This window comes from Suricata suricatta, chromosome 15, assembly GCF_006229205.1.
Source record: "Suricata suricatta isolate VVHF042 chromosome 15, meerkat_22Aug2017_6uvM2_HiC, whole genome shotgun sequence".
Lineage (NCBI taxonomy): Eukaryota > Metazoa > Chordata > Mammalia > Carnivora > Herpestidae > Suricata > Suricata suricatta.
In genome coordinates this window covers 75,848,372-75,872,554 of record NC_043714.1, presented here as the reverse complement: position 1 = coordinate 75,872,554, position 24,183 = coordinate 75,848,372, and the positions used below count along the sequence as shown (strand labels likewise).

The following is a 24,183-nucleotide window of genomic DNA, read 5'->3' as shown; positions in this document are numbered from 1 at the left end:
GGAGCTTTGTTTACACCCCCATTGCTTATATTCTTTGTTTTTAATGTTTATTTTTATTTTTAAGAGAGACAGAGGATGAGTGGGGGAGGGAGAGAGGGAGGGAGAGGGAGAAAGAGAGAGGGAGAGAGAGAATCCCAAGCAGGCTCTGTGCTGTCAGCCTAGAGCCCAACGCGGGCCTCCATCCCAGGAACTGTGAGCCCGTGACCTGAGCCGAAATCAAGAGTCAGATGCTTAACTGACTGAGCCCCCGGGCCCTCCTCCATCGCTTGCATCCTGGGCGGTGTGTCAGAGGGCTCAGGGGGCCCCTGGAGGAAAGACCTGTGCAGCAGTCTCTTCCGCAGGGGGTCCCCTGATTTCCACGCACCTTCCCTTCTGGACATAGAGTGACCGCAGCGTCCTGCAGACTTCGTTTGGATTGCAGCTTGAGGCTTTTTCATACCTACGTTTGTTTAATGTTATGAACTGAGTTTAGGGGATGTGAATATGAGTTTTCCTTAAAATTATGTTGGCCAGAAAATGTTATGTTGAAATATATAGATCTAGATACCTAGATATATATCTAGAAAATTCTCAGAAACACGTGTGCTTCATTTGGTTGTTGGATTTCGTTACATATTCGAAACCTGCCAATGCCGTCACGGTAGGAATGATGGTCTGCTTTTTCCTTTTCTGCCGGGATTCATACAGCTCTGTCTTGTGACAGTAAGGGTGCTTGCCTGGGCTGTGACGGGCTGTGCAAATGCGTTAAATGGGTGTGGGGGGTCTTCTGGGATTTCCATTTAGAGAACAGGCTTAGCACTCTTAGTGTCCCCTTTATCCGCCTGGAGAATTCCGGTTTCTTCTTTTAACCACTGCTGTCGCGTAGTGGATGCCAACTTTGTTTCTAATCTGTCTTGCTAATAATAAGGACCTCACATTTATTACTACTTCCTCTTCACAGACAAGAAACCGCTGGAAACTTAAGGGTTACTCCACAGTGGTGAGTGGGGAGGCCAAGCACAGTTTTCAGCCTTGTTGAGCAATATGCACTGCTTCTCGGGCAAGGTCTTGCTCAGAAGTCACTGCGGGTGGCGTCTTTGGGGAGACATGTCTGTAGTCACTCCAGCCTTCTTCACTTGGAGGCGCAGGATTATTTTGGGCTCGTTATTTTGAAAGTTGGTGGGATTTGAGTGACGTTTTGGCGGCCCCGGCCTGTCCAGGGCGTCTTGCCCGGGGAGAGTAGATGAGGCTCGGGGCAGAGGTCGCCCGTCTCAGTGCTCTGAGGGGGGCGCCGGCCCGCGGAGCCTCTGCTGTCGCAGCGGCTGGGGGGCCGTTGGAATGAGTCACCATCCCCGTTGTGGGTTGTCTGCATCTGTAGTGTAACAGCTCTACTTTGGACAGGGCTTCCTGCCCTCGTAATTGGGATCACGTGGCGTTAGGCGTGCACGCTTTCTCCCTGCCCCCCCGGCCCTGGCAGCGGATGGGACGTCCCTCCCCGAGGAGACTGCGCCAAGACAGAGGACGGATTCTGACGTTCCGGGGTCTCTACCGAGCGGCTGAGCACACGGGTCGTCGGGGCACCCGTGTGTCCAGGGCTGCGTGACCACCAGGTATTTAAAGAGCCTCTGCAGCGGGGCAGCACCGGGCAGCGGGACCACGTCAAACCAAGCCGCTTCCGCACAGCAAGGACACCGTCAGCCAAACCGAAGGGCACCCTCTGGACTGGGAGAAGATACTTGCAAATCGTATTTCTGATAAAGGGCTAATAGTGAAACTCTACAAACAACTCGTACAACTGGATGCCAAAAGGAAAGTAAATCTCATTGAAAAATGGGCATCTGAGTAGACATTATTCCAAAGAAGAAATCCAGAGGGCCAGTAGGCACATTAAAATATGCTCAGCATCCCTCATCGTCAGGGGCATACAACTCAAAATCACACTGAGCTCCCCCTCACACCGGTCAGGGTGACTGTTATCAAAAGACAAGAAATGACCAGGGTTGCTGAGGGCGTGGAGGAAAGGGAGCCCGCACGCACTGTTGGTGGCGGCGTGTGTGGCGCAGCCACTGTGGAAAACTCTGGAGGCGCCTCAAAAAATTAGAAGTAGAATTAACCATATGATCCAGCAATTTCACAACTAGGTATTTATCTAAAGAAAGCAAAAACATGAATTTGAAAAGATGCATGTATACTGTCGCATTATTTCCAGTAGCTGAGACCTGAAGTGACCGGGTGTCTAGTGACCAGCGAATTGATGCACAGATGTGGTGAGTGTGTGTCCGTGTGACGTACACACAGATACACCCCCATGTCCATCCATCCACCCACGGGAATACGATTTGACCAGGAAAACGGAATCTTTCAGTTTGCGACAATGTGAATGGACCCTGAGGGAGTTGTGCTCTGTGAAGTAGTTCAGAGAAGGACGGATACTGTGTGATCTCACGTACGTGAGGAACCTGAAAAACAAAACAAATGGACAAGGTCAACTAGATACAAAGAGCAGAATGGTGGTTGCCAGAGGGGGTAGGCGGTGGGTCCGGAGGTACCGGATTCCAGCCACAAGCACGCCGTGGGGCTGTGATGTGCAGCCTTGTTACCGGAGTTAACGATATGGTGCCGGACACCTGAGCGCTGCCAGGAGCGGCAATCCTGAACGTTCTCGGCAGGAAAACGGATTTTTTTTTTTTTTTTTTACAACTTTGTGCGGTGATCATTTCCTTCGTGTGCACAGATACCAGATTGCTACGTTGTACTCCTAGTGCTGTGTGTTATGTACCAATGCTGTCTCAATTAAAAATAATAATAAAGACAGCCTTTGCTTTCAAAATGTGAAGCCCAAACAGAGAGAAAAGTTTGGAGCAACGACAAGCAGAAGGAAGCTGAAAGAAGAAGATGAAACATTAAAATCTCAGTAGAGGATCTCCAGAGAGCTAAGGGAAGATACAGATGAGTAGAAGGTTTTTTGTTTTTTGTTTTTTGTTTTTTTTGAGAGAGAGAGGGTGGGGGAGGGGAGACACACAGACAGACAATGCAAGTGGAGCAGGAGCAGACGGGGTGGGGGGGGGTGGAGAGATTCTCAAACAGGCTCTGTGCTGACAGCGTGATGCCCAGTGTGGGGCTTGAACTCATGAACCGTGAGATCATGACCTGAGCTGAAACCAAGAGTCAGGTGTTTAACTGACCGAGAGCCACCTAGACTCCCCTAGAATTCTTTTTAAAAGTACATTTAAAGAACAGGAAAATTAAAAGTACCAAAGCAGACATCAACTTCGTAAAAGCGGTGAGAAATAGTGTGGAGGTACCTTGCAGAACATGTATGGAAAGGAAAAATGCGGAAGAAAAGAAAGAAAATAGGAGTGGGGTGCCTGGGGGGCTCAGTTGGTTAAACATCTGACTTCGCTCAGGTCATGATCTCACAGTTCATGAGTTCAAGCCCTGTGTCGGGCTCTGTGCCGACGACAGCTCAGAGCCTGGAACCTGCTTCAGATTCTGTGTCTCCCTCTCTCTCTGCCCCTCCCCTGCTCACACTCTGTCTCTCTCTAAAATAAACATTTAAAAAAAATTTAAAGAAACAAAAGAAAATAGGATGAATTCAGAAGGTCCAGTATCCAAGTAACAAGAGTTGTGAGAGAGACAGAAGGATTAAATCATCAAAGACATGATCCAAGAAGATTTTCTGGAAGCAAAGGGCAAGGGTTTCCGGATTGCAGGTTCCCAGACCCTGAAGCCCCACAGCTGGCTCTGGCTCTCGGGCCCCCCCCCCCGTTCCCCGCCATGTGGGAGGGGAGGGAGGGGAGTGCGGCTCCTCCCTTACCCTCACTCCTGTTGCCGTCTTCTCGTCCTTCTTAGCGCTGTCAGTAAGTGGTCACATGTGCGCATCTCTGTACACACGGGCGCACGTCTGGTCCAGTGCCGAGCCGCATATTTGGTGAAATACTATTTAGACTGCATCAGGTGCGGCACGTTCATTTGCCTGTGGGGACAGGCGTGAATGAATGAGCGGCGTGGGCACGGAGCGCGTGCAGTAGCAGTCACAAATCCTGCTGCCGCTCTGCTGTAGTTGCCGGGGGGTGGGGGGGGGTGAGGCCCGATCGCCGGAGGGTTTTCGAGAGAAGACACAGGCCCAGCAGACCGAGCAGCAGCAGGGTCAGGTGAGCAAGTTCATGGTCTCCAGGTAGACCGTGTGGCTTTGAGTCCTTGTAGTAGGCGCATGGCTATGGGCAGGTCACTTTTCTGTGTCCCCACATCTGGAATGTGGGGACAAATAAGGTTATAATGAGGATTAAATTATTTCATTTTCAAGTGCTTAGACGAGTCCTGGCATGCTAAATGCTGCATAAATAATTACTTCAACTCCAGAACCCCCCCAACACCCGTCTGGACACGGCCCCTTCTGTCTCAGGAGCGGCCCCCCTTCCTGAGGCCCAGTCGTCTCTGCGGACCAGCGTGGCATCTTGTGTCACACGCAGCACGTCAGCTCCGTGCTGGGGGTCCGTGCCGGGGGTCCGTGCCGGGGGTCCGTGGCGCTGTGCTGCTCTGCTTAGGCAAAGTGCTCCCCAAAGAGAGTGCCCGTGGCAACCTTTTCCCAGAGGGGAATGTAGGTCTCTTTCTGAGTACAAACACTCAGGTATAGCTCTGAGATTATAGGGTTTTTAAAAAGTCTTCAGAGAGTCCCAGTCAGAGGATCAGCTGCTTCCCCCACCCCCGAGCCTCCGAGCGGATGGGGCCCGCCAGGCTTTTCTCCCTCGCCCAGAGCCACCTTCCAGATGCCCGGCCCTCCTCCCCACCCCACACTCCAGGCACCAGGCGACTCCATTCCCCTGGCTTCAGGCATTTAGGCCCGCGTGGTACCCAGTAACACAGACCAAACTGAGTCAGCTCTTCTGCTTCTTGCCCATCCCCCTTCGTCAGACAAGCGGTATCTGCCCCTCTCATGCTCTGTGTCTCCACGGACTGCTGTCACCGTGCCACTTAGTTACCAGAGCAAGAAAAATGGTCGCTGACTTTCCTTGAATCTTCGTTAAAAGTTTTTAAAAATATTTATTTTTGAGAGAGACATAAGAGTGCGAGTTGGGAGGGTAAGAGAGAGAGGGAGATACAGAATCGGAAGCAGGCTCCAGGTTCTGGGCAGTCAGCACAGAGCCCGACGTGGGGCTCGAATTCATGAACCAGGAGATCATGACCTGAGCAGAAGTGGGGTGCTTAACTGACTAAGCCACCCAGGCGCCCCCTTCCTTCCTCCCTTCCTTCCTTCCTTCCTTCCTTCCTGCCTTCCTTTTAACTTTTTTTTTTTTTTGAGAGAGACAGAGAGAGATTGAGAGCGTGCAAGCAGGGGAAGTGGAGGGGCCGGGAGAGAATCCCAAGCAAGCTCCATGCTCAGTGCAGAGCCCAACGCAGGGCTCATTGATCCCACAACGCTGAGGTCATTCCCTCAGCCAGAATCCAAAGTTGGATGCTTACCCAGCTGAGCCACCCATTTGCCCTGAGTTCGTTCTTTTTTTTTTTTTTTTTTGAATTTTAAAATGTTTAATCAAATCTCATCGAAGATTACGAGCCATATTACATGCCATGATTAGCTTTCTATAAATAACTTTGCTTTCTGTGTACAAATCACTGTCAGTGAAATAAAAAATAAAACCATATACTAGGCAAAGAACTTTATTAATCTTATCTCAAACTTTATTCCCAGGCTTCTTCAGCTTAATTAGCTGCAAAGAATGAATTGTGTATAAGCAAAAACTGAAAAGAGCTGCAGTGTCCCAGGGGCTCGGGCTTATAAATATTAGAGATCTAGGTTTTATCAGGTCCATGAACAAAATTTTTAAAAAGCGGTCGTAATATAAAATAGCATCTCCCAGTAACTTCCTCAAGTTTTATCTTCTTCAGAAGTGGACTCAGTTCAGTTTGCTTCACTCTTGGAAGCTCCATCGAAGTTCTCCGCGAGATCCGGAGCGTCACCCTCACCGCCCTCTCCTGTCGCAGGCGGTGCCTTTCCGCCCGCCGAGCGCTTGGGCAGAGCGGTGCCAGCCTTCTTAGCCTCGTCGGACTGTCTGCTCCACGCCGGTTTGAGACGCTGGGTGGCGTTTCTGTCAGCTGCTTTGTCTCGGCGTGCCCGTGACGGCGAAGTGTCCGCCGCCAGGGGTGCCGGGCCTTCAGGTTGTGAGAAGGGTCCCTGTTCCGTGGCCTGTGAACATATTCGCGCCTTCGACACCGGAGGAGCTGTTTACCCCGTAACTTCTTTAAGGAGAACCGAAGCTCTGTATCGTCCGCGGCAGCTGTTCCAGGAACAGCTTTCGGGGAGCAGCTCCCTTCCCACCAGTGCGCACCTGTGCGTGCAGTTTGGCGAGTTCTCCTGCTGCATGGTGGTCTCTCTGCTCTTGTTGGAGCGGAAATGGGACCGCGCGGGGACGGGGGTTGGCGCCCGGGGTCCCGGTGGCCCAGCTGGGATCAGGCGCGCACACGCGGGGACCGAGTGAACTCCTTCTAAGGAAAATGCTTTGATGCTGTGTGCAATGTATTAAATATAAACTTAGAAATGCTGAAGCGCAGAAGGAATTATTTACGGTAGGCTTGATTTTGGACTTGGCTTAATTGTTTTACTTTACATCTTTAAATACGTAATTTAATTATAAAGCAGTATTATGGAAGAATACTTTACCCATGTTTCTTTCATCTGGGAGATGTGCAGTTAGTAACAAAGACGTGTTTGAGGATGCGCGTCATGATGGTCGTGCTCAATACAAGTACTTAGGAGTCCGGCATGGACTTCTCGGCCTGGCTTGCAGGAGACCTGGAGGTCACGTCGTGCGCCCCGGGTGCACCAGCCAGCCTCCCACCCCCCGTCCACCCGTTCCGAACAGCCGCGCTTCGTTCATGATCACGTTCGCTACCGTCTATTGAATGATGAGGAAATAGAGTTCTTCCCGCCGACTTACGCTTCCCATGGCCAACCAGTCCGTCCCAGAGGGCGTCGTGGAGGTGGGAGCCCAAGATGAGCTGGGCCCACCGCACCTCTCTGTCCTTCCTGTGCAGGCCCAGCAGGGTCTGCTGTGGACCACACTCTTCCCTCCGCTCACTCACCCATCCATGTGCGCTCTCGCACCTCTCCTACTGCGTGACTGCGGTAGTGAGCAGTCGCGCGTGTGCGTGTGTGTGTATGTGTGTGCGTGCGTGTGTGCGCGTACTGAGTAAAGTAGACCGGTAGACCGCTTCCCTGAGCTTGGGGGCTTCAGGGGCGGAGCACATTGTTAGGCGGGGCCGAAGGGGCTTCTTGGTGTTTAGATGTACAGGGCGCCGTGACTGAAAGGGGTTCAGAGCCCCAGGTCACAGTGTCAGAACCCAGCCACCGAGTAGCATGGTGTCCTTGGAATAAGCAACGTCTTCCATCTTAGGCTCTTCTATCGGTATAACCAAGCAAGCACCGCGCATGTCTACCAGTTGTGGTAAATTAAATGAGATGATGTATGTTCTCCCATGTGCGTACAGCCACCCGCAGAATGGTACCTCTGATTATTGGTGACGCGTATTGGCACAGACATTTGCCTCCCTTGGCTGGACTGCTGATCATCGAGTTGAGGCCCATGTATGAGCTTTAAGGGATCCATGAGCTTTGCAGTCATATACAAAATGTGTGGTTTCATATCTCTACGTTTTCTCCTGAAAATGTTCATATTTTTTAACAGATCCTCAGAGAGATCTGTCATCAGTATGTACGTAGGTGTGTATGTATGTTCACATGTACATAAAGAACTCCTTTCATAGATGGTAAATGAACAGTAATTTGGTATTTGCAAGCGTCACTCATTTTACATTTTGCAAAATAGCATGTTCATATACAATTAGTAAAAAGGCATAGACAGAAATGTGAAAATGAAGAGCGGTTGGCATTTATAAATGTGCCCGTGTGAGTTGCTGCTGTGCGGGGTTGGTACCTGCGGCTCCGGCTGCTCATCTTAGCCAGGGCTCTGTCGTATTGCATGTTGCTTTTGTCCGGTTGTCGCAGGAGAGTCTTCTGGCAAAAACTCTCGTTCTCATTTCTGTGAATAAAGGTGTGTAATTGAAGTAAAGCATGTGTACTGTACAATGACATACCGTATGCACCCTGGTAATCTTTTCACTACTCCCTCCCCATCAGTGTCTCCAGTGTTCCCAGCCCCACAGCCCCACGTGGCTCCCTGTGGTCGGGGCCCCTGGGAAGGCAGCCACCGTTGATTCCTGCCACCATGACTCAGTTTTGCCAGTTTTTGAATTTTATATCTCATTTGTCCGTCGTAATGTCTGTGTGATTCATCCATGTTGTCGTGCGTAATGCTCGCTCGCTTCCCGCTGCCGTATGGCGTTCCGTTTCAGAGCGCACTGCAGTTTGTCTTACTCTTGATGGATGTTTGGGTTGTTTCCTGTCTTGAACTACATGCTTGGTGCCGCTCCGAACCGTGCACGTGTCTGCCGGTGAGCACGCACCTGTGCTTCTCTCTGGCGTGCGCTTCAGAGTGGAATGGCTGGTCCGCCGTAGAGGGCTCTTCAGCCAGCGCAGGACTCGCTCCTGAAACTCCTGCAGCCCAGCCAGCGGCATGTGACAGCCGGAGTGCAAACTGCGGGCCAGCCGGCGGCGTGTGAAAGTCCGAGTGCAAACTGCGGGCCAGCCGGCGGCGTGTGAAAGCTTGAGCTGCTCCGCGTCTTTGCCACACTTAGCATTGTTGGTTTTTAAAGTTTTGGAGTGATAGAAAAATTATACTTAAAATATTCTTTTTAATTGAGATAAATTCATATAAGAAAATTTCACATAATGTGGAATTGTCCTCTCAGAGTGTACCATCCCGTGGTTTTAAGTACACACACGCCTGTACACCCAGCACCACTGTCCGGCCCCAGAGCCCATCCCCCCCCCCCCCCCCCCCCCCCCCCCCCCCCCCCCCCCCCCCCCCCCCCCCCCCCCCCCCCGCCCCATTGCAGCCTCTGGCAAGCGCTCATCTACTTTCTGTCTGCCTGGATTTTCCTTTTCTGGAATTTTCATAGAAATGGATCATACAGCATACGGCCCATTCTCTGGCTTCTTTTACTTACTGTGACGTTGTCAAGGCTTATTTGTGTCGTCAGGTATCAGTGCTTCATTCTGTCTGTGGCTCAGGGTTCTGCCGTATGGATAGGCTGCTTTGTGCATCTGTTCATATTACTAAATGTTGCTATTCTGTTAGAGAAGATGAGATTATTAAGCAACATCTTTACATTTGTGTCTTTAAAAAATTTTTTTAATGTTTGTTTTTGAGAGAGTGGGAGAGAGCATGTGCGTGCACACGAGTTGGGGAGGGGCAGAGAGGGAGACGCAAAATCTGAATCAGGCTCCAGGTTCTGAGCGGTCAGCGCAGAACCTGACATGGGGCTTGAACCCACAAACTGAGATCATGACCTGAGCTGAGTTGGATGCTCAATCGACTCAGCCCCCCAGGTGCCCCTACGTTTGGGTCTTGATATGCCATCTGAGTGACTGGCTGCAGTTTATTGGAGTTTGCCTGGAGCACGTGGAGGCAGTCTGGGAAGGCAGGTGCTCCTGGAAACAGTGGAGTGTGTGTGACTTTGGCTAGTGTCCTCTTGGAAGCCCTTCTTTGGTTGGGCCACTTCTGGGCTGTTTTCCTCCTCAGGGTTTCTCTAAACCCCCTTTTTGTCCATTTCAGTTCCTTTTGTTGCTCTAGCTTTAATTGGATCTTACTTAGCTCAACACAGTGGCTTCATTACCTAATTTAAGAACCTAGCTGTCCACCAGCAGAGGAAGTTGGAACCACGACACTTACAGGAAACTGGGAGGACCCCGTTACAGCTGGCTTCTAGTCGGCTGACGCCTGAAAGAGCCCCTTGGATCAGGTTGGTCCCTCTTGGATTCCAAAGTGGACTTTTTGGGGGGTGATCCATCCATGAGTTCACCTTCTGTGACTTCTATAGCCAGAATACCCGTCACACGGGTCCGCCTTGGCTGTCCAGTGAGTCGTCAAGAGGAACGAGAACATCTAAGACTATGAGCCAGTGAATTTTGCTGGCGAGCCGAGCCTTTGCCGTGCGCACTGGACTGGCTGGCACACCCGCAGTGAGCGGCTCCGTGCCCGGCGTGGGGGCTCGGGGCCCGCGTACAAGTCCTCGTGCGTGCTGCGGAGCTTCGGTTTTCAGCCCCTTCCCAGGATTCCAACCCAACTGCTAATAAGACGCACGTAACTGGAGAGTTAGTTCACTTCAGCCCGGTACGCATGGGACAGCCATTTGACTTGACAAGGAGTCATTAGTTCTGTGCTTCCGTTTTGAGAGGCTACAGATACATTGCCCGTGACAACTGGTGTTTAACCATCTGCACGGAGTTGGTCTGGGCGGGGCGCCGACGCCTGAGAGAACGGTGCGCGGCCGTGTCGCTCTGTGAGGAGGCGTGCTGGCCCAGGCTGTCGGCACTCAGGCTCGTGCTTTCTCCTGTGCCTCGTGGTCCCCGAGTTCTGTGGGGGCTCAGGGACCCATCAGCACCATTGCTTAGTTGGGGGCCGAGAGCCCAGTGAGGTGTCTTGGGGTTAAAAACATTCTGGTGCTGAAGACCAAAGGAGAAGCGGTTCTCAGTTTTGGGGTGAAATACAGCGCCGTTTGGGTTCACAGGCTTAGTTCCAAGGTTCTTGCTAGAAAGTCCTAGTGACGGGGTGTCTGGGTGGCTCAGTGAGTTAAGTGTTTATTCTTGATTGCGGCGCAGGTCATGATCTCAGGGTTCGAGGCTGACGGCGCAGAGCCTGATTGGCACTCACTCTCTGCGTCTCCCCTGCTTGTTCATTCCCCTCCCCCGCCCCTTCAAAAATAAATAAACATGTAAAAAAGAAAACGAAAGTTTTAGGGATAGAGAACCAAATAGGCAGTTGGACAGATTGTCGGCTAATATGGTTGTTCTGGAAAAACAGGGAAAGGAAAAGATGGGGCAGAGAGGACAGGGACGGCTGGGGACGGATGAGTAGACTGAACCAACAGAAGATAGGATGTCCCCTGTCACCCGCTCTTGTTCGGGCCAGCTGCGTGGTCTGATTTAAGTCCTTCCGGATTCATCACATGCAGCTGGACAGCTGTCCTCCGGAGACCGGAAGTAGTGGAGCAGGAAGACTGCCCGTGTGTCTGGCCTCCGGGTCCGGGATGTGCCTCGTACAGGCACAGGTGCCAGTGCAGGCTTCAGGCACAGGCCGTGTGGCCTAAAACATGGCCTCAAGTAAGTCATTTTTCCTGTCCCATGTTTAATTAGAGGTGTCAACAGAGAAAATCCCTTTGTTTACATAGCATGCTGAAATCATAAACAACCTTGACAGCCTATCTCCAGATGCTATAGATTTTTAACTTTTAAACCTTAAGTGGGAGGGCGGTGCCCCAGGGGCCGTCAGCACAGCCGCCTGAGCCCATGGCCGTGGCTTCCACAGCACAGTGGTCGGTGCAGGGGGTCCGGCACAGAGAGCACCCTAGTGATTTAACATTCTGGGTTGACAGAGCACTTGTAAAGCATAGTCGGTTTTTTTTTTTTTCCCCAAGTCCAGATATGAGAAGGATTTGGCAATGTTAGAAATGCCCAACATAGGAAGTTACTGTAATACTAAGAAAGGAAATGATCAGTTTTCCATCTGGGTCGCAGGACAGAATCTCTTTAGCATTTGCTGTGGGAGTTGAGCTAATTAGATATATGGAAAAGATTATTTTCGTTTATTTCTGGGTTTTCCTCTTTTTATAAGATAAGGAAAGAGATCACGGTTGTGTCCAGTGGCCATTTGACTACCAAGTAGCTGGTGTGTATCACGTCTTTTGATCTTGTTTTTCTTTGTCATCATTCACAGTCTGTCCTTCTTTAGTAACTTTAATATATCTCTGTCTTTCTGAGTTTAAATATGAGCGAGTAGGTTATGATGCACTTAACATGTTTAACTTTCATTTTAAAACTATTCATTTTTCCCCATTCTGTTGGTTGCCTGTTAATATCCAAAATCTACAAGGAACTCACCAAACTCCACACCCGAAAAATGAATAATCCAGTGAAGAAACAGGCAGAGGACATGAATAGACACTTCTCCAAAGAGGACATCCAGATGGCCAACAGACACATGAAACAATGCTCAGCCTCACTCATCATCAGGGAAACACAAATCAAAACCACACTGAGACACCACGTCAAGCCAGTCAGAGTCGCGAAAATGAACAAATCAAGAGACTATAGATGCTGGCGAGGGTGTGGAGAGACGGGCACCCTCCTACACTGTTGGTGGGAATATAAACTGGTGCAGCCGCTCTGGAAAACAGTGTGGAGCTTCCTCAGAAAACTATCAGTAGAACTCTCCAATGACCCAGTGATAGCACTGCTGGGGATCTACCCAAGGGATGCAGGAGTGCTGAGGCACAGGGGCACATGTACGCCAGTGTTCACAGCAGCACTGTCAACAATAGCCAAAACATGGAAAGAGCCTAAATGTCATCACCTGATGAATGGATCAAGAAGATGTGGTTTATATACACAATGGAGTATTACATGGCAATGAGGAAGAATGAAATCTGGCCATTTGTAGCAACGTGGCTGGACCTCGAGGGTGTCATGCTAAGTGAAATAAGTCAGGCGGAGAAGGACAGATACCGTATATTTGCAGTCATAGGTCCAACAGGAGAAACCTAACAGAGGACCATCGGGAGGGGAAGGGGGAAAGAGAGTTAGGGAGTGGGAGGGAGGCAAATCATGAGAGACTATTGAATACTGAAAAGGAACTGAGGGCTGAAGGGAAAGGGGGGGAAAGGGGAAGGGGCTGATGGTCATGGAGGAGGGCACTTGTGGGGAAGAGCACGGGGTGTTATACGAAAACCAACTTGACAATAACCTATATGTTAAAAAAAAACCCTATTCATCTTATCAGCACTTTATTAAGGGGGTTTTATGAGTAACAGATGTTATTTATTAAAGATTTATTTACTTATTTTGAGAGAGGGAAAAAGAGAGCAAGCAAGCAGGAAAGGGGCAGAGAGAGGGAGAGAGACAATCTCAAGCAGGCTCCATGCTGGCAGCGCAGAGCCCGATGGAGGCTCGGTCCCACAAACCCTGAGATCGTGACCTGAGCCGAAATCAAGACCTGACTGAGCCCCGCAGGTGCCGCAGTAACAGATATGTTTCAATAGGCAAAATGTGAGTAAGAGGATTTTTTTAAGTTTCCAAAAATTATTCACTGATTACTTTCCAGGTCTCAATATTAATGATCTTAGAAATTAATTTAAAGTTGATTTTTAAAACTAATGTTGAGTATTATCAGAAATATAACATTAAAATTTTTACAGTAATACCTCAAATAAAGTGACTTGTATAGTTTGCCACATTATCTGAAATTCACAAAACAATCTTTTTTTAAAAATTTATTTACTTTGAGAGCAAGAAAACAAGTATGAGGGGCAGAGAGAGAGGGAGAGTGGAAGAATCCCAAGCCGGCTCCGCACTGTGAGTTTAAAGCCTGATGTGGGGCTTGAACTCATGAACCGTGAGCTCATGACCTGAGCTGAAATCGAGTCAGATGCTTAACCAACCGAGCCACCCACAGGCCCCCCCAAAACAATCTTTTACATAAAGACATTAGTTGGCATGTTATACGGGCAGCCCGTGTTCGGCATGGTTCTAGAATGCACAGATCTCCGTTTCTGTGGTTTAGTTAAATGATACTAGTCCTCAGCAGAATGGTTCAGATTTTACTTGAACACATGTATCAGCTGTGCGTAATTGTATACAAAGTACAAACTCAGTCTACAGATCACTGGTAGGTAAGAGATGTCAGAATCGGCGCGGGTTCTTTTCCTGAGGGAGGGAGAGAAAAACAGGGCAGGAGGGGGGCGGGGGGGACGCAGAGAGTGAAGACAGCACAAGGTTTCCGATCAAGCCTCTGTTCTTTATTCTTCTTCTTCCCCTATCCCAGAAAACATTGTCTCTTAAATAGCGATTTGGGGCGGGGAACTGACCCAGGTTGGTTACCAGGTAAACAGAGTCAAATGCATATCAAAAGAAGCGCCCAGACTTGCCTCTGCAATGCTGGGGAGGGGGAGCTAGCGCTGAATAATCCAAAATGCGGTTTTGATCTTTTGTGCACCTTGGCCAAATCCGTGTCTGGCGCAGCAAGACGCCAAATTATTTTGACCAGGAAATGGCAATCTCCAGCCTCCAGATGCAAATCTTGTTTACTGGTTCACTCCCCGGAGAGTGATAGTCCTTGCCCGAGGCAGCCAGAAAACTTGGCGGCTCTGACACCTTCCATGCCCCGAGCTGTGTGTGCATCTCGCCTCTCGGATTCCCATGGCGTGAAGGCGCGCGGTACTTTCCTGCTAACACCCGTCCTCTGTCACTGCCTCTTACTGTGCTGCCGCCTCCCTGTGCTCCGTCCTCCTCTCCTTCCCTTGACCCGTCTTCTTGCCGGATGCGGTCAGTTGTGTTATTTATTCTTTTCAAAACAACCTTGATTTTGCTTGGCTTCCAAGTTGTATTGTGAGATCTGGAGTTAAAGCATTAATTTCCAGTCTTTGTTTCTAATATGTGCATTTAAAAGTATAGATTTTAGGGGTCCCTGACTGACTCAATTGGTGGGGCGTGCAACTCTCGATCTCGAGGTTGTGAGTTCAAGCCCCCCATTGGATGTAGAGATTACTTAAAAATAAACATTGAGAAAAAGCATCAACTTTAATCTAAGCACAGCTCTGTCTACATGTAGTGTTGATCTTTCTTTTAATTGTATCCTCGAATTCAAAATATTTTGAGTTCTGGCTAATGGGTTACTTGAAGTACCTTGCTTAATTTCCAGACAGTTGGGGATTTTATAATTACTTTGTTGTCCAGCTTAATGGTAGACATCGGAATGTACTCTGAATAATTTTAGTCCTTTGGTATTTCTTGGACCTTACTCCTTCACCGGGTGTAGGGTTGGTTTTAGCGAAGGCCTCATGTGCGTATTTAGTGGGCGTTTCCCTTCGGAGGTGAATTGTGCCAGGAGGACTGCTTTCTGCTGGGTAGACTGAGGTCACTGGTCATGCTCTCCGTGTCTTCTGTCCCGGCTGAGGTTGGGAGGGTCTAGCCGGACAGAGTCCCGGCTCAGCTGCTGCCGGCTCCCTCTGGGCTTAGTTTCGGGATTGGTGACTGTCATAGGCAACAGCCAGCAAAGAGTGTGACCCTGCGCTCCACTCCGTCCTGCTCACTGGAGTCCTGGGGGCCCTGTGCTCATAGCTTGGTCTCTCGCTGCCAAGTCTCAGTTGGTTTCTCTCTCATCCGCGGCGTTTTCTTGATTTTAGGCCCTTGAAGGCCCAGAACTGGCAAATGCCCTCTGGTAAAAGTCCTCTCTCCACGTCTCCATCTGTGTCCCCTGCTGTCCGGCTTGCCTCACAGTGCCTCAGTCTCCAAATACTGTTTGGGCTGGGTGTTAATCTGACTTGTCTGAGTTTTCTCAGTGAGGTGTTGGTCTTGGCCGAGCTGCCCCCTCCCGCTCACCTGGAAGTCCTCCTGTCTCACCAGTGAACATTTGTTTGTTTACTTTCTGGTTTTGCTTTGTTTCCAGTTGTGACATGTCTGACTGTCCTGCTGAGAGACTGGGTACTGGGAGGACTGGGTTTGGACCCACAGGTTTCCACCACAGTGCCTAGTACATGTGGTGACTTCTCACTGAATTTTTATTTCTTTATAGACAAGAAAGAACTTGTATCTCACATTAGAAGTTTGCAGTAGTAGGCAGCAAAATTAACCTATTTGGCTTTCCTACGAGATTTCCCCACAGATTTAAAGGCTATGATTTTCAAAAGATCATACATTTATAAACGTTATCTAGCAACAGTGTAATGGTTAAGTTACATCATTTATAAGTAACACAGTGAATTTTTAACAGAGCTGAACTAGGACCCCTGGCCTTTTAATGTGCTAGTAAACACTCGCCAGAGGTTTACTCTGCTGCTGGGAAGTCAGTAGCGCCCTAGGAGTGGGGGCGCCCTGAGGGTCCTGGTAGGCTGGGCGCGCGTTCTCCCGACGCTCCCTCGGGCGTGTAACACACCGCAGGGCAAGAGCAGAGAGCAGTGGTGTTAATGTAAGGATCAGTGTATCACATTTTCATTCATCTTAACCGCATTTTACTAGGTCTCAAATATTGTACGCTGACTTTTTTTTTTCTCTTACAGAGTATGACAGATACATAGCATCAAGCAAAATAATGGCAGCTGCTTACCTTGACCCAAACTTGAATCACACCCCAAATTCGAGTACCAAGACTCATCTGGGTACAGGAGTGGAACGCTCCCCCGGGGCAATGGAGCGAGTGTTGAAGGTCTTTCATTATTTTGAGAACAGCAGCGAGCCGGCCACCTGGGCCAGTATCATCAGGCACGGAGATGCCACCGACGTCCGGGTAAGCGCTCTACCCGGGACACGTTAGACAGGCACGGGGGTTAGTGGCACATACCAAAAATCGATAAAAATTTTTATTCTCAGATTACAGAGATGTTAACTTTCTCTTTATAATATTTATTTCGTTGATATGCAACTGACCAGAGTTTTAATTGTAAACTTTCATAGGAAAGTAGTAACTGAACCATATATTATTCATGTAATGCCATTGACATGGCATTTTTCTCTCCTATATTTTTTCTTAACTCTTTAGGATACAAGAGAACAAAGCAATTAAAATAAACTCTAATGCTTAGGAAATAAATTATGTCCTCGAAGATGAATCTTGAAGGTATCTGCATGACTCAAAATAGGATAGACTCTTCCAGAACTGATAGGTTATACCAGACACTTGTCACTGGTTCTGGGATCGAAGGGGCCTTGCTTGTACAATGTACGTCCTACTGGGGAGTCCCCCGCGGCCTGGGGTGCGGTCCGTGCCGGGTGCGCGTCCCAGGGCCCCCTGGTGGCGGGAGGCCCGTGAGCACTGCTGAGCCTAGGAGGTAGCCTGTGGGCACAGCGAGCAGCGGGCGTGCGGGTGGGCGAGAGCAGGGAGCGGCGCCATCGGAGGTGGAGGGCGGTGAGTGTGAGCCCCGCGAGGGTGGCGCTGGGATTTTTGAACACTGAGTTCAGGACGTAGAGCTCCAGGAGGTGGTCACTTGGGCCAAGCGTGACAGAACGCCTCCTCCTTCCCTCCCCTCTACTCAGTCCATGTCCGTCTTCAAGGGGGGCGGCGGCCAGTGCCAGGATGGACAGACACATCCTTCTTCTGCCCTGTCTTTTTGTCATACGGAAGCTAATTAATTTTCTACTCTTGAACTTACTTGCGTTAAGTATTTTTAAGGAAGTTGAAGGGATCGGCAGAATTTAGATTTAAGGGCACAGCATCACATCTGAGTTCTGTGTGGTGCTTCTGTTACCTCTGCAACATTGCAATAGTGACTGTTCAGATGGAGTGATTATTCAGAGGAGAAGAATTCATCCAGTATTTAAATATGTACTAACATCTATTCATGTGCCATAATTGAGGTAAAATAGTCTCTTGTTACAAACTTTTTATGAAGTTGGATGGCTTTTTCTAGTTTTCCTGTAGTTTTGTTTTACATTGACCCTTGTAAACACAGTCACTTGGTAGAAAGGCCGGCAGCCTGTGTTCTACCCTAATGGCACTGTTCATCCTGGAGAGAAAGCATTTACGAGTAGGCTCTTAGCGGATGTGCTGGTCTTTGTGAATCCAGTTACGCTGCGTGCGGACGTTTCCTAAAGCATTGCGTCAGCCTTACTAGTAAACCTCACAGCCTTTGTCCAGGAGGGAGCCTTTCAACGCTGTCAATTTGACAAGAAACTTAGCAAATGTTCAAGGTTGGTTACATCTCAAAATGTACCCTGGGAAGGCTCCACGACAAAGGTGTGTTCGTATCAGATGTGCTGCACACATGAGGCTTGAGATCACCGGGCACATGTCAAGCCTTTAGCCAATGTTACACCTTTACCAGACATCAAAACATGTATGTTGTGAAGAAAAATTTAAACCAGATTCACGTGCCTACGTTAGGAGAACATATTTGTTGAACTTTTGGGAAGATCAGTGCAAGCAAATCCATGTGGCTGAAAGCGAGGTGGTTTTATTTTTTAGCAAGTGATAAATGTTTTAAGATTTAATAACTCCCATCAGGTCTTGATTTTCAGCTTGAGGCAAAAGTAATCTCAATTGGCATTGGTTCACTGCAGCTTTTCCTGTGATAGAAGGTGACTTATTCACAACCCCCTTTTGTTTAAGACTGTAACATTTGCACGTGCAGTGTTATTAGTTGATGAGAGGATTTGCGCAACCGAGCAAACTGGCGCTGCGGGGCGGGTAGTGACCTCTTCCTCCCGAGGGGCGCCCGAAGGACGTCCTGGAGGAAGGGACCGGCACGTATTGTTAGGCGCGCCGTGGAAGGCCCACGGCCGCATCCGAGGCCTGATGACCTACAACAGAGACGGGGTGGGGGTGAGCTAGGAGTCGGCGTGCAGGCACTCGGCAGAAGTAAACGGACCGTTTACGAATGGCAGCAAAGAGGAAGCCAGGCCACCCGTTTTCTGCAAGGACACAGCTTCCTAAGATCCTAAGGGACCGAATAATTAGGTTCAGACCCTCTGTCGCTGCGCCGCCTGGTACTGTAGACACGGGCAGCAGCTGGCCTGAGCCGCTGTTTTGTGAGTAGAAACTGCAAGAGTGCGAGGATTTAGTATGAAAAACAAACGTACACTTTCTCATCAGTGATCTGTTATGATCGCCTGTTGAAAGTATAACGTTCTTGACCCAGTGGGTTCAGTACTTTCTTAAAATTGAAATAATCCATTTCTTTTAACCTTTTTTTAGACATTTAAAAATAACACATGTGGCTTACATTTTATTTCTGCTAGACAGTTGTTCTCTGTAGGGAGCGATTGTCAGAGAGACGGCTGGACTCAGAAGAACAGCAAGCTTCGGAGGCGTTGAAAGATGTATTTTCGCCAGGAAAATACTGGATTCTTGTCCTAAGTCATTATTTCTCCTGCTGCAGTTAATACATTTTACTCCTTTTACATGTATGTGCGAATTATATTTTAATTAGTTTACACGTTTGGTGGTTGAGAGGACCTGTGGGAGCCCACAGTTGATAGAGTGGATGAAGCAGCCACAGGGGAAGCTCCTTCTTGGAGGCGACTTCGGGGCGCAGGGCAGGCTTCGCGGCCAGGCCGTCAGCGGCCCCTGCGGCAGCTCCTGAGTGTGAGGAGGCCAGGAGTCTGCGGCGGGCACGCGGGCACGCTCGTCGGCGTCGTCACCTCAGGCACCGCCCGGACCAGGCCGTGGTCACTGAGCGGTGCAGGGGGCCTGACACAGCCCGCCTCCGGGTCACCGGCAGCCCCCGGGGCTGGCGTCACTTACCTTGGCCATAGTTTGGGCTCGGTGCCGGCAGCTTGTGCCCGGCATGTCTGGAGCTCAGCCCAGACTCAGTGGGGTCAGCCCAGAAGAGTCAAGGTTACTCCACGATGGACTGTATCGAACACGATCGGTTGTCTAGAAGCATTGCAGGGGTGTGTCAGGGCTACACGGGTGGGTGGGAAATTCCACATCCTGTCAGAGTCCCCCACTTGGAGAAAAGAACGACGTTTACAGTGAACTTTTCACCAGCAGCGCTGGAGGCGGCAGCCCTGGACCAGCGCCTTCCGAGGGCTCAGGAAGGTGCCCTGCAGCTCGGACGCCTTGCAGACAAAGCACCGGTCGTGAAGACGTACAGCGAGGGGAGCCCTGGTCCCACAGGCCGCCGTGGAGGAAGCAGTTGGGAGACGTAACGGGGCATGAAGACCCGGGAGCCCAGGAGGAAGTGCCGAGGGGACGTGGGCGGCGGCCTGCACGTACCCCCCTTGCTCCTTCCCTGCGTCTTCATGGTCTCCTCAGGCCGTGGCCAAGGTTACCAGCTCTGCCTTTGCCACACCCCTGCCCCGTTCCAACCGGTCTCCCTCTGATCTTAGGACCTGGGCACCGCCCAGCTGTGCCCCTATCCATCTTTACGCTCTGATGTCAAGAGAACCATCCACGAGTCTGTCTGGAGGCTCCCCTTCTTTCAGGGACCTGGGTCCCTTGGAATCATCTGTTGCTCCTCCTCTGCGTAAACCTGACGTCCAGAACATGAGCTAGTTCTGTCTACACGTTTTCCCAGATACACCCAGGATCTGCCCGGTTCCTCTCACCTCTGCTGCCATGCCGCCTCCCAGCCGCCACCCTCTCCATGTGCATCACCCATGGCCTCCCGCCATCCCTGGCATGACCCCCCCCGCCACCCCAGTCTCTTCACAAGCCAGCAGCCAGGTGACAGCCAGGGCACCTCACTCCCCCATGGAACCTTCCCAGGGCTTCCTGTCTCATTTAGGGTGAACGCTCAGGTCGTTCAAAAGCCCCTCTGGCGTCTCCCTGTGCTGCCCGTGACCGTCTGTCCTCTGGCTCACTCCCGTGGACTTTCTGCTCCCTGGGCTGTTTCTCTAACACGCAGCTCCCCGTTCTCTCCGTGGACGGCCGGACCCCGTCGGTGCCTACGCAGACCTGCAGAATCTGGCTCCTTATTACCCCTTCTGTTCTTACTTCCGGTGATCGTCCTCACGGCCTCCTGGCCCACGAATGCTCCCTCTTCTTCACCTTTTCTGCTGCCCGGCACCTACTTTGTTATGTTTTCTTCACGTGATTTCACCTTACTGAGATTGTCTTGTTTTTTGATTTGTTTCCTCTTTTATTCTGTTTTCTTTGCGTAGACTCTGTGACAGCAGGGCCTTTCTGCTCCATGGTCTTGTCACCTGTGTCTCTGGGGCCTAGCGGCCACACATCATGTACTTGAGAGACCCTTTTTGAATGACTACATGAAATCCTAGGTGAAACGGAGCACTTCTGAAAGAAATATAAATTGGGAAAATTGGTTGCAGAAGTATAAAGTAGTAGACTAGTACCCATAAAAGAAATTGACAGAGGTCACCTGGCCACCTTACTGAAGCTTCTGGCAAACCTTCATTCCTACCTTACTGCTATTTTCTGTAGGTCACAGGGCCTGCACGATGCATTTTGTACCGAGTCACCAACTCGAGGCAAGTCCGGTGCAGAGCTGCTGCAGTCAGTAGCGGTTGGGTTGTTGGGCAGTATTGTCATTATGCGCAAAGGGTCTCAGAGTTCACTGATGTGCTTAACGTGCTTTTCTAACTGCATAGCATGCTCTGAGGCCTCAGTATTCATCCTGAGCCCCTGGAGAAAGGTGACGTCAGTGCCTGCACCTGCAAGAGTGAACGAACACAGTGAGTTCAGTCTTGCAGTTTGCTAAGTGGTGAATGTAGTTGGGGCGAGCAGGACCAACTATTGTAACCACGCAGGGAGTGGGAGGAGTAACCGTAGAAAGAAACATTCTGATCAAACTCTTTTAATTTTTGTTTATTTTTGAGAGAATGAGAGAGAAAGAGGGAGAGAGAATATGAGTGGGGGAGGGGCAGAGAGAAAGAGGGAGACACAGAATCCGGAGCAGATTCTGCGCTGTCAGCACAGAGCCCGATGCAGGGCTTGAACCCATGAACCGTGAGATAATGATCTGAGCTGAAGTCAGACACAACCGACTGAGCCCCCAGGTGCCCCCATTCTCATCACCTTAAAGTCCGTTTTTGGATGGGAGTGGAAAGCACAGGGACAGTTTGGGAGTTTGGGATCCTGTGAGTTTGCGGCCGTTCGGAGCTCTGCAAGCCGCTGTGCGTGGGCCGTCTTCCCTGAGCTCACCCACAGTGGTCGCCGGAGGGCTCTGTGTGCCGTGGTCCTGTGGTCTCCAGTGTTTATTGCTAGGTGTTGTCACTGATGCGCTGTGTGTGTCTCAAATGTCAGCTTTCTCTATCTGATAGAGAATCAGGTGAGTGTGCATTTGAAACTTGAACATTGATTACTGTGTATTTGAATAATTTTGGTCCAGGGAAGGACTATAGAGATCTCAGTTAAACTGTTCCTTTAATGGAATAGTGTCATCTAGGAAGAAACTAGACAGGAAAACCTTAAGGAAAAAAACAGAGTCAAAAGCTGTGTTAAGAAGAATAGGAGGGGCGCCTGGGTGGCTCAGTCGGTTAAGCCTCCGACTTCGGCTCAGGTCAGATCTCACGTTTGTGGGTTCGAGCCCCGCGTCAGGCTCTGTGCTGACGGCTAGCTCAGAGCCTGGAGCCTGCTTCCGGTTCTGTGTCTCCTTCTCTCTCTGACCCTTTCCCTCTCATGCTCTGTCTCTCCTGTATCAAAAATTAATAAAACATTAAAAAAAATTAAAAAAAAAAAGAATAGGAGATGGCAAGAGCATGAGAAAGAATTCTCTGTCACAGAGCCTTAGAGATGGTGATTGTGGTGAGCAGAATAACGGCCCCCAAAGGTGTGCACGTCCTAATCCCCAGAACTTGGGCCTGTGGGAGCTTCCACGGCAGAAGGGACTTGGAAGATGTGACCCACATGAAGGGCCTTGAGAAGGGAGATTATGAGCTGCAGACCTTTCCTGGCTGTGGTCAGAGGGGGGGAGCTGTGGCAGGAGGGTCTGACACAGCTCTGCCAGCTCTGAAGGTGCACGGAGGGGCCTCTAGCCGCTGGACAAGGCCAGCCTGGAGCTTCCAGAAAGCGGTACATCCCTGCCAGCACCTTGATTTTAGCCCAGGGATTCCCATTTCAGGCTTAGGATTTCACAGAACTGAGAAGCAAAGGTGTGTGCTGCCTTAAGCTCAGAAGTTTGTGGTGGTTGGTCGTCTGCTCCGGCAGCAGCAGGGAGCAGACGGACACAGGGGTGCTCTGGCTGGAGGGCTTGTGGGCCGACAGGGGGGCGTGCTGAGCCGGCAGGAGGGAGGCACTGCTGTTGGAGAGCGGGGCTCGGATTGCCGCCCCTTGTCTGCGGCAGCCGACCGCCCGGAGGGCCCCTCCTGTGCGCATGGGATCAGAGGACAGCAAGAGCTGCTGGTTTCCTTAACGTGAAGAGCGTCTGAAAGACACACAGAGAAAGAACCGCGTTGTAACAAACAAGCCCGCGTGACGATCGCACTGGTGCCTCCTGGGAGGAGGTGAAAGAGGAGCGTCATCAAGAACAGTGTGTGGCTTTAGGCGTCTCCTCTCGCCATCGAGACCTTGCAGATTGCAGTGGGGAGACAGCGGGACGTACAGCCAGTCCCCTGCGCACAGGCCACTCCCGGGCTTGTGTCCGGCACCTCCCTCCTTCTAGACCAAGGCTTTGGGGGCACGTGTTCCGGCACACCCCTCGTCGCGGTGCTGCCACCACGCGGGCGAGGCGCACACATGTTCCCTGGCCCGGTGAGTGAATGAACACGGAGGCAAGGTCTGTCTGCAGGATTTCTTTCTGCCCGTGGAGCGGTCATTGGTTCTTCCCAGAGCGTTGTCTAAAAGATGAGTGACCAAGGTGAACCAAGTGAAATCATAAAAAGAACTTCTACAGGCTCATCTCACTTGTGTGTAATCCAGGACAACAGTGAAGTGTCCCCCACCTTTTGTGGCCCATCACACTGATAAACGTTCAGGATTGATTTTATCCAGCGTTGGCGTCAGGTGAAGGACACTCTCAAATGTCATGTGCCAAGGACAATTGGTACAGTTTTGCTGGTTGATAGTTTGGCCCCGACGCAGGGCTTGAACCCACAAACCGTGAGATCATGGCTGAGCCGAAGCCGGATGCTTAACTGACTGAGACACCCAGGCGCCCCGAGACAGTCACTTTTGTAAATATACATATCCCAGAAATAATACATGAATACATTTCCATTGGGTAACAGTGTAGGTTTTTCTGAGTATGCATTCCTTACTAAATACTGAGTTCTCCAAGTTATTTTTCAGTTATCCAGAACCAAATCTTTGGTTCTCAAAAGTATTTAAGTTACTGAGTGTATGTACTGAGCATCGAATGTGTAAATCCTTGTATATTTGTAATCTTGGCTGCCAATCAGACTCAGCAGGGAGGCGTGCAGGAGTTCTAAGAAATAGGACAGAACACAATATGGGAGCATAATGAAAAAACAAAACCTGAAACAGAGGGAAGTGTCTGTGTGTTTATTGCTTTTAGTGTTTTGAGGGGAAAGTGAAGGTTACAACTTGTTTAGTCTGGAGTTAGGACGGGAGCTCTGTTTCACGGAACCGAATCTGAAGTCGTTCTAGGTGTCTTCAGAGTGAACGGACTAAAGTGCTTGTCCCTGTCCCGCAGAACTCCAGGTTGGGAGCCTGCTTCCCCCCCCCCCCCCCCCCCCCC

At 50.3% G+C, this 24,183-nt stretch overlaps 1 protein-coding gene across 22 annotated transcripts in view; it reads left to right on the top strand.

The window, feature by feature from the left end:
* Window positions 1–24,183, top strand: part of PTK2 (protein tyrosine kinase 2) — a 207,157-nt gene that overhangs the window by 37,726 nt on the left and 145,248 nt on the right. For 21 of the 22 annotated variants that reach the window (XM_029923992.1, XM_029923986.1, XM_029923983.1 and 18 more), the window contains one exon: window positions 16,150–16,376. In XM_029923992.1, the coding sequence (XP_029779852.1) occupies window positions 16,182–16,376 (195 nt within the window). In that variant the 5' untranslated portion in view covers window positions 16,150–16,181. Of the gene's footprint in view, window positions 1–16,149; window positions 16,377–24,183 lie in introns of those variants that run through there. The other variant, XM_029923987.1, reaches the window with a different exon arrangement.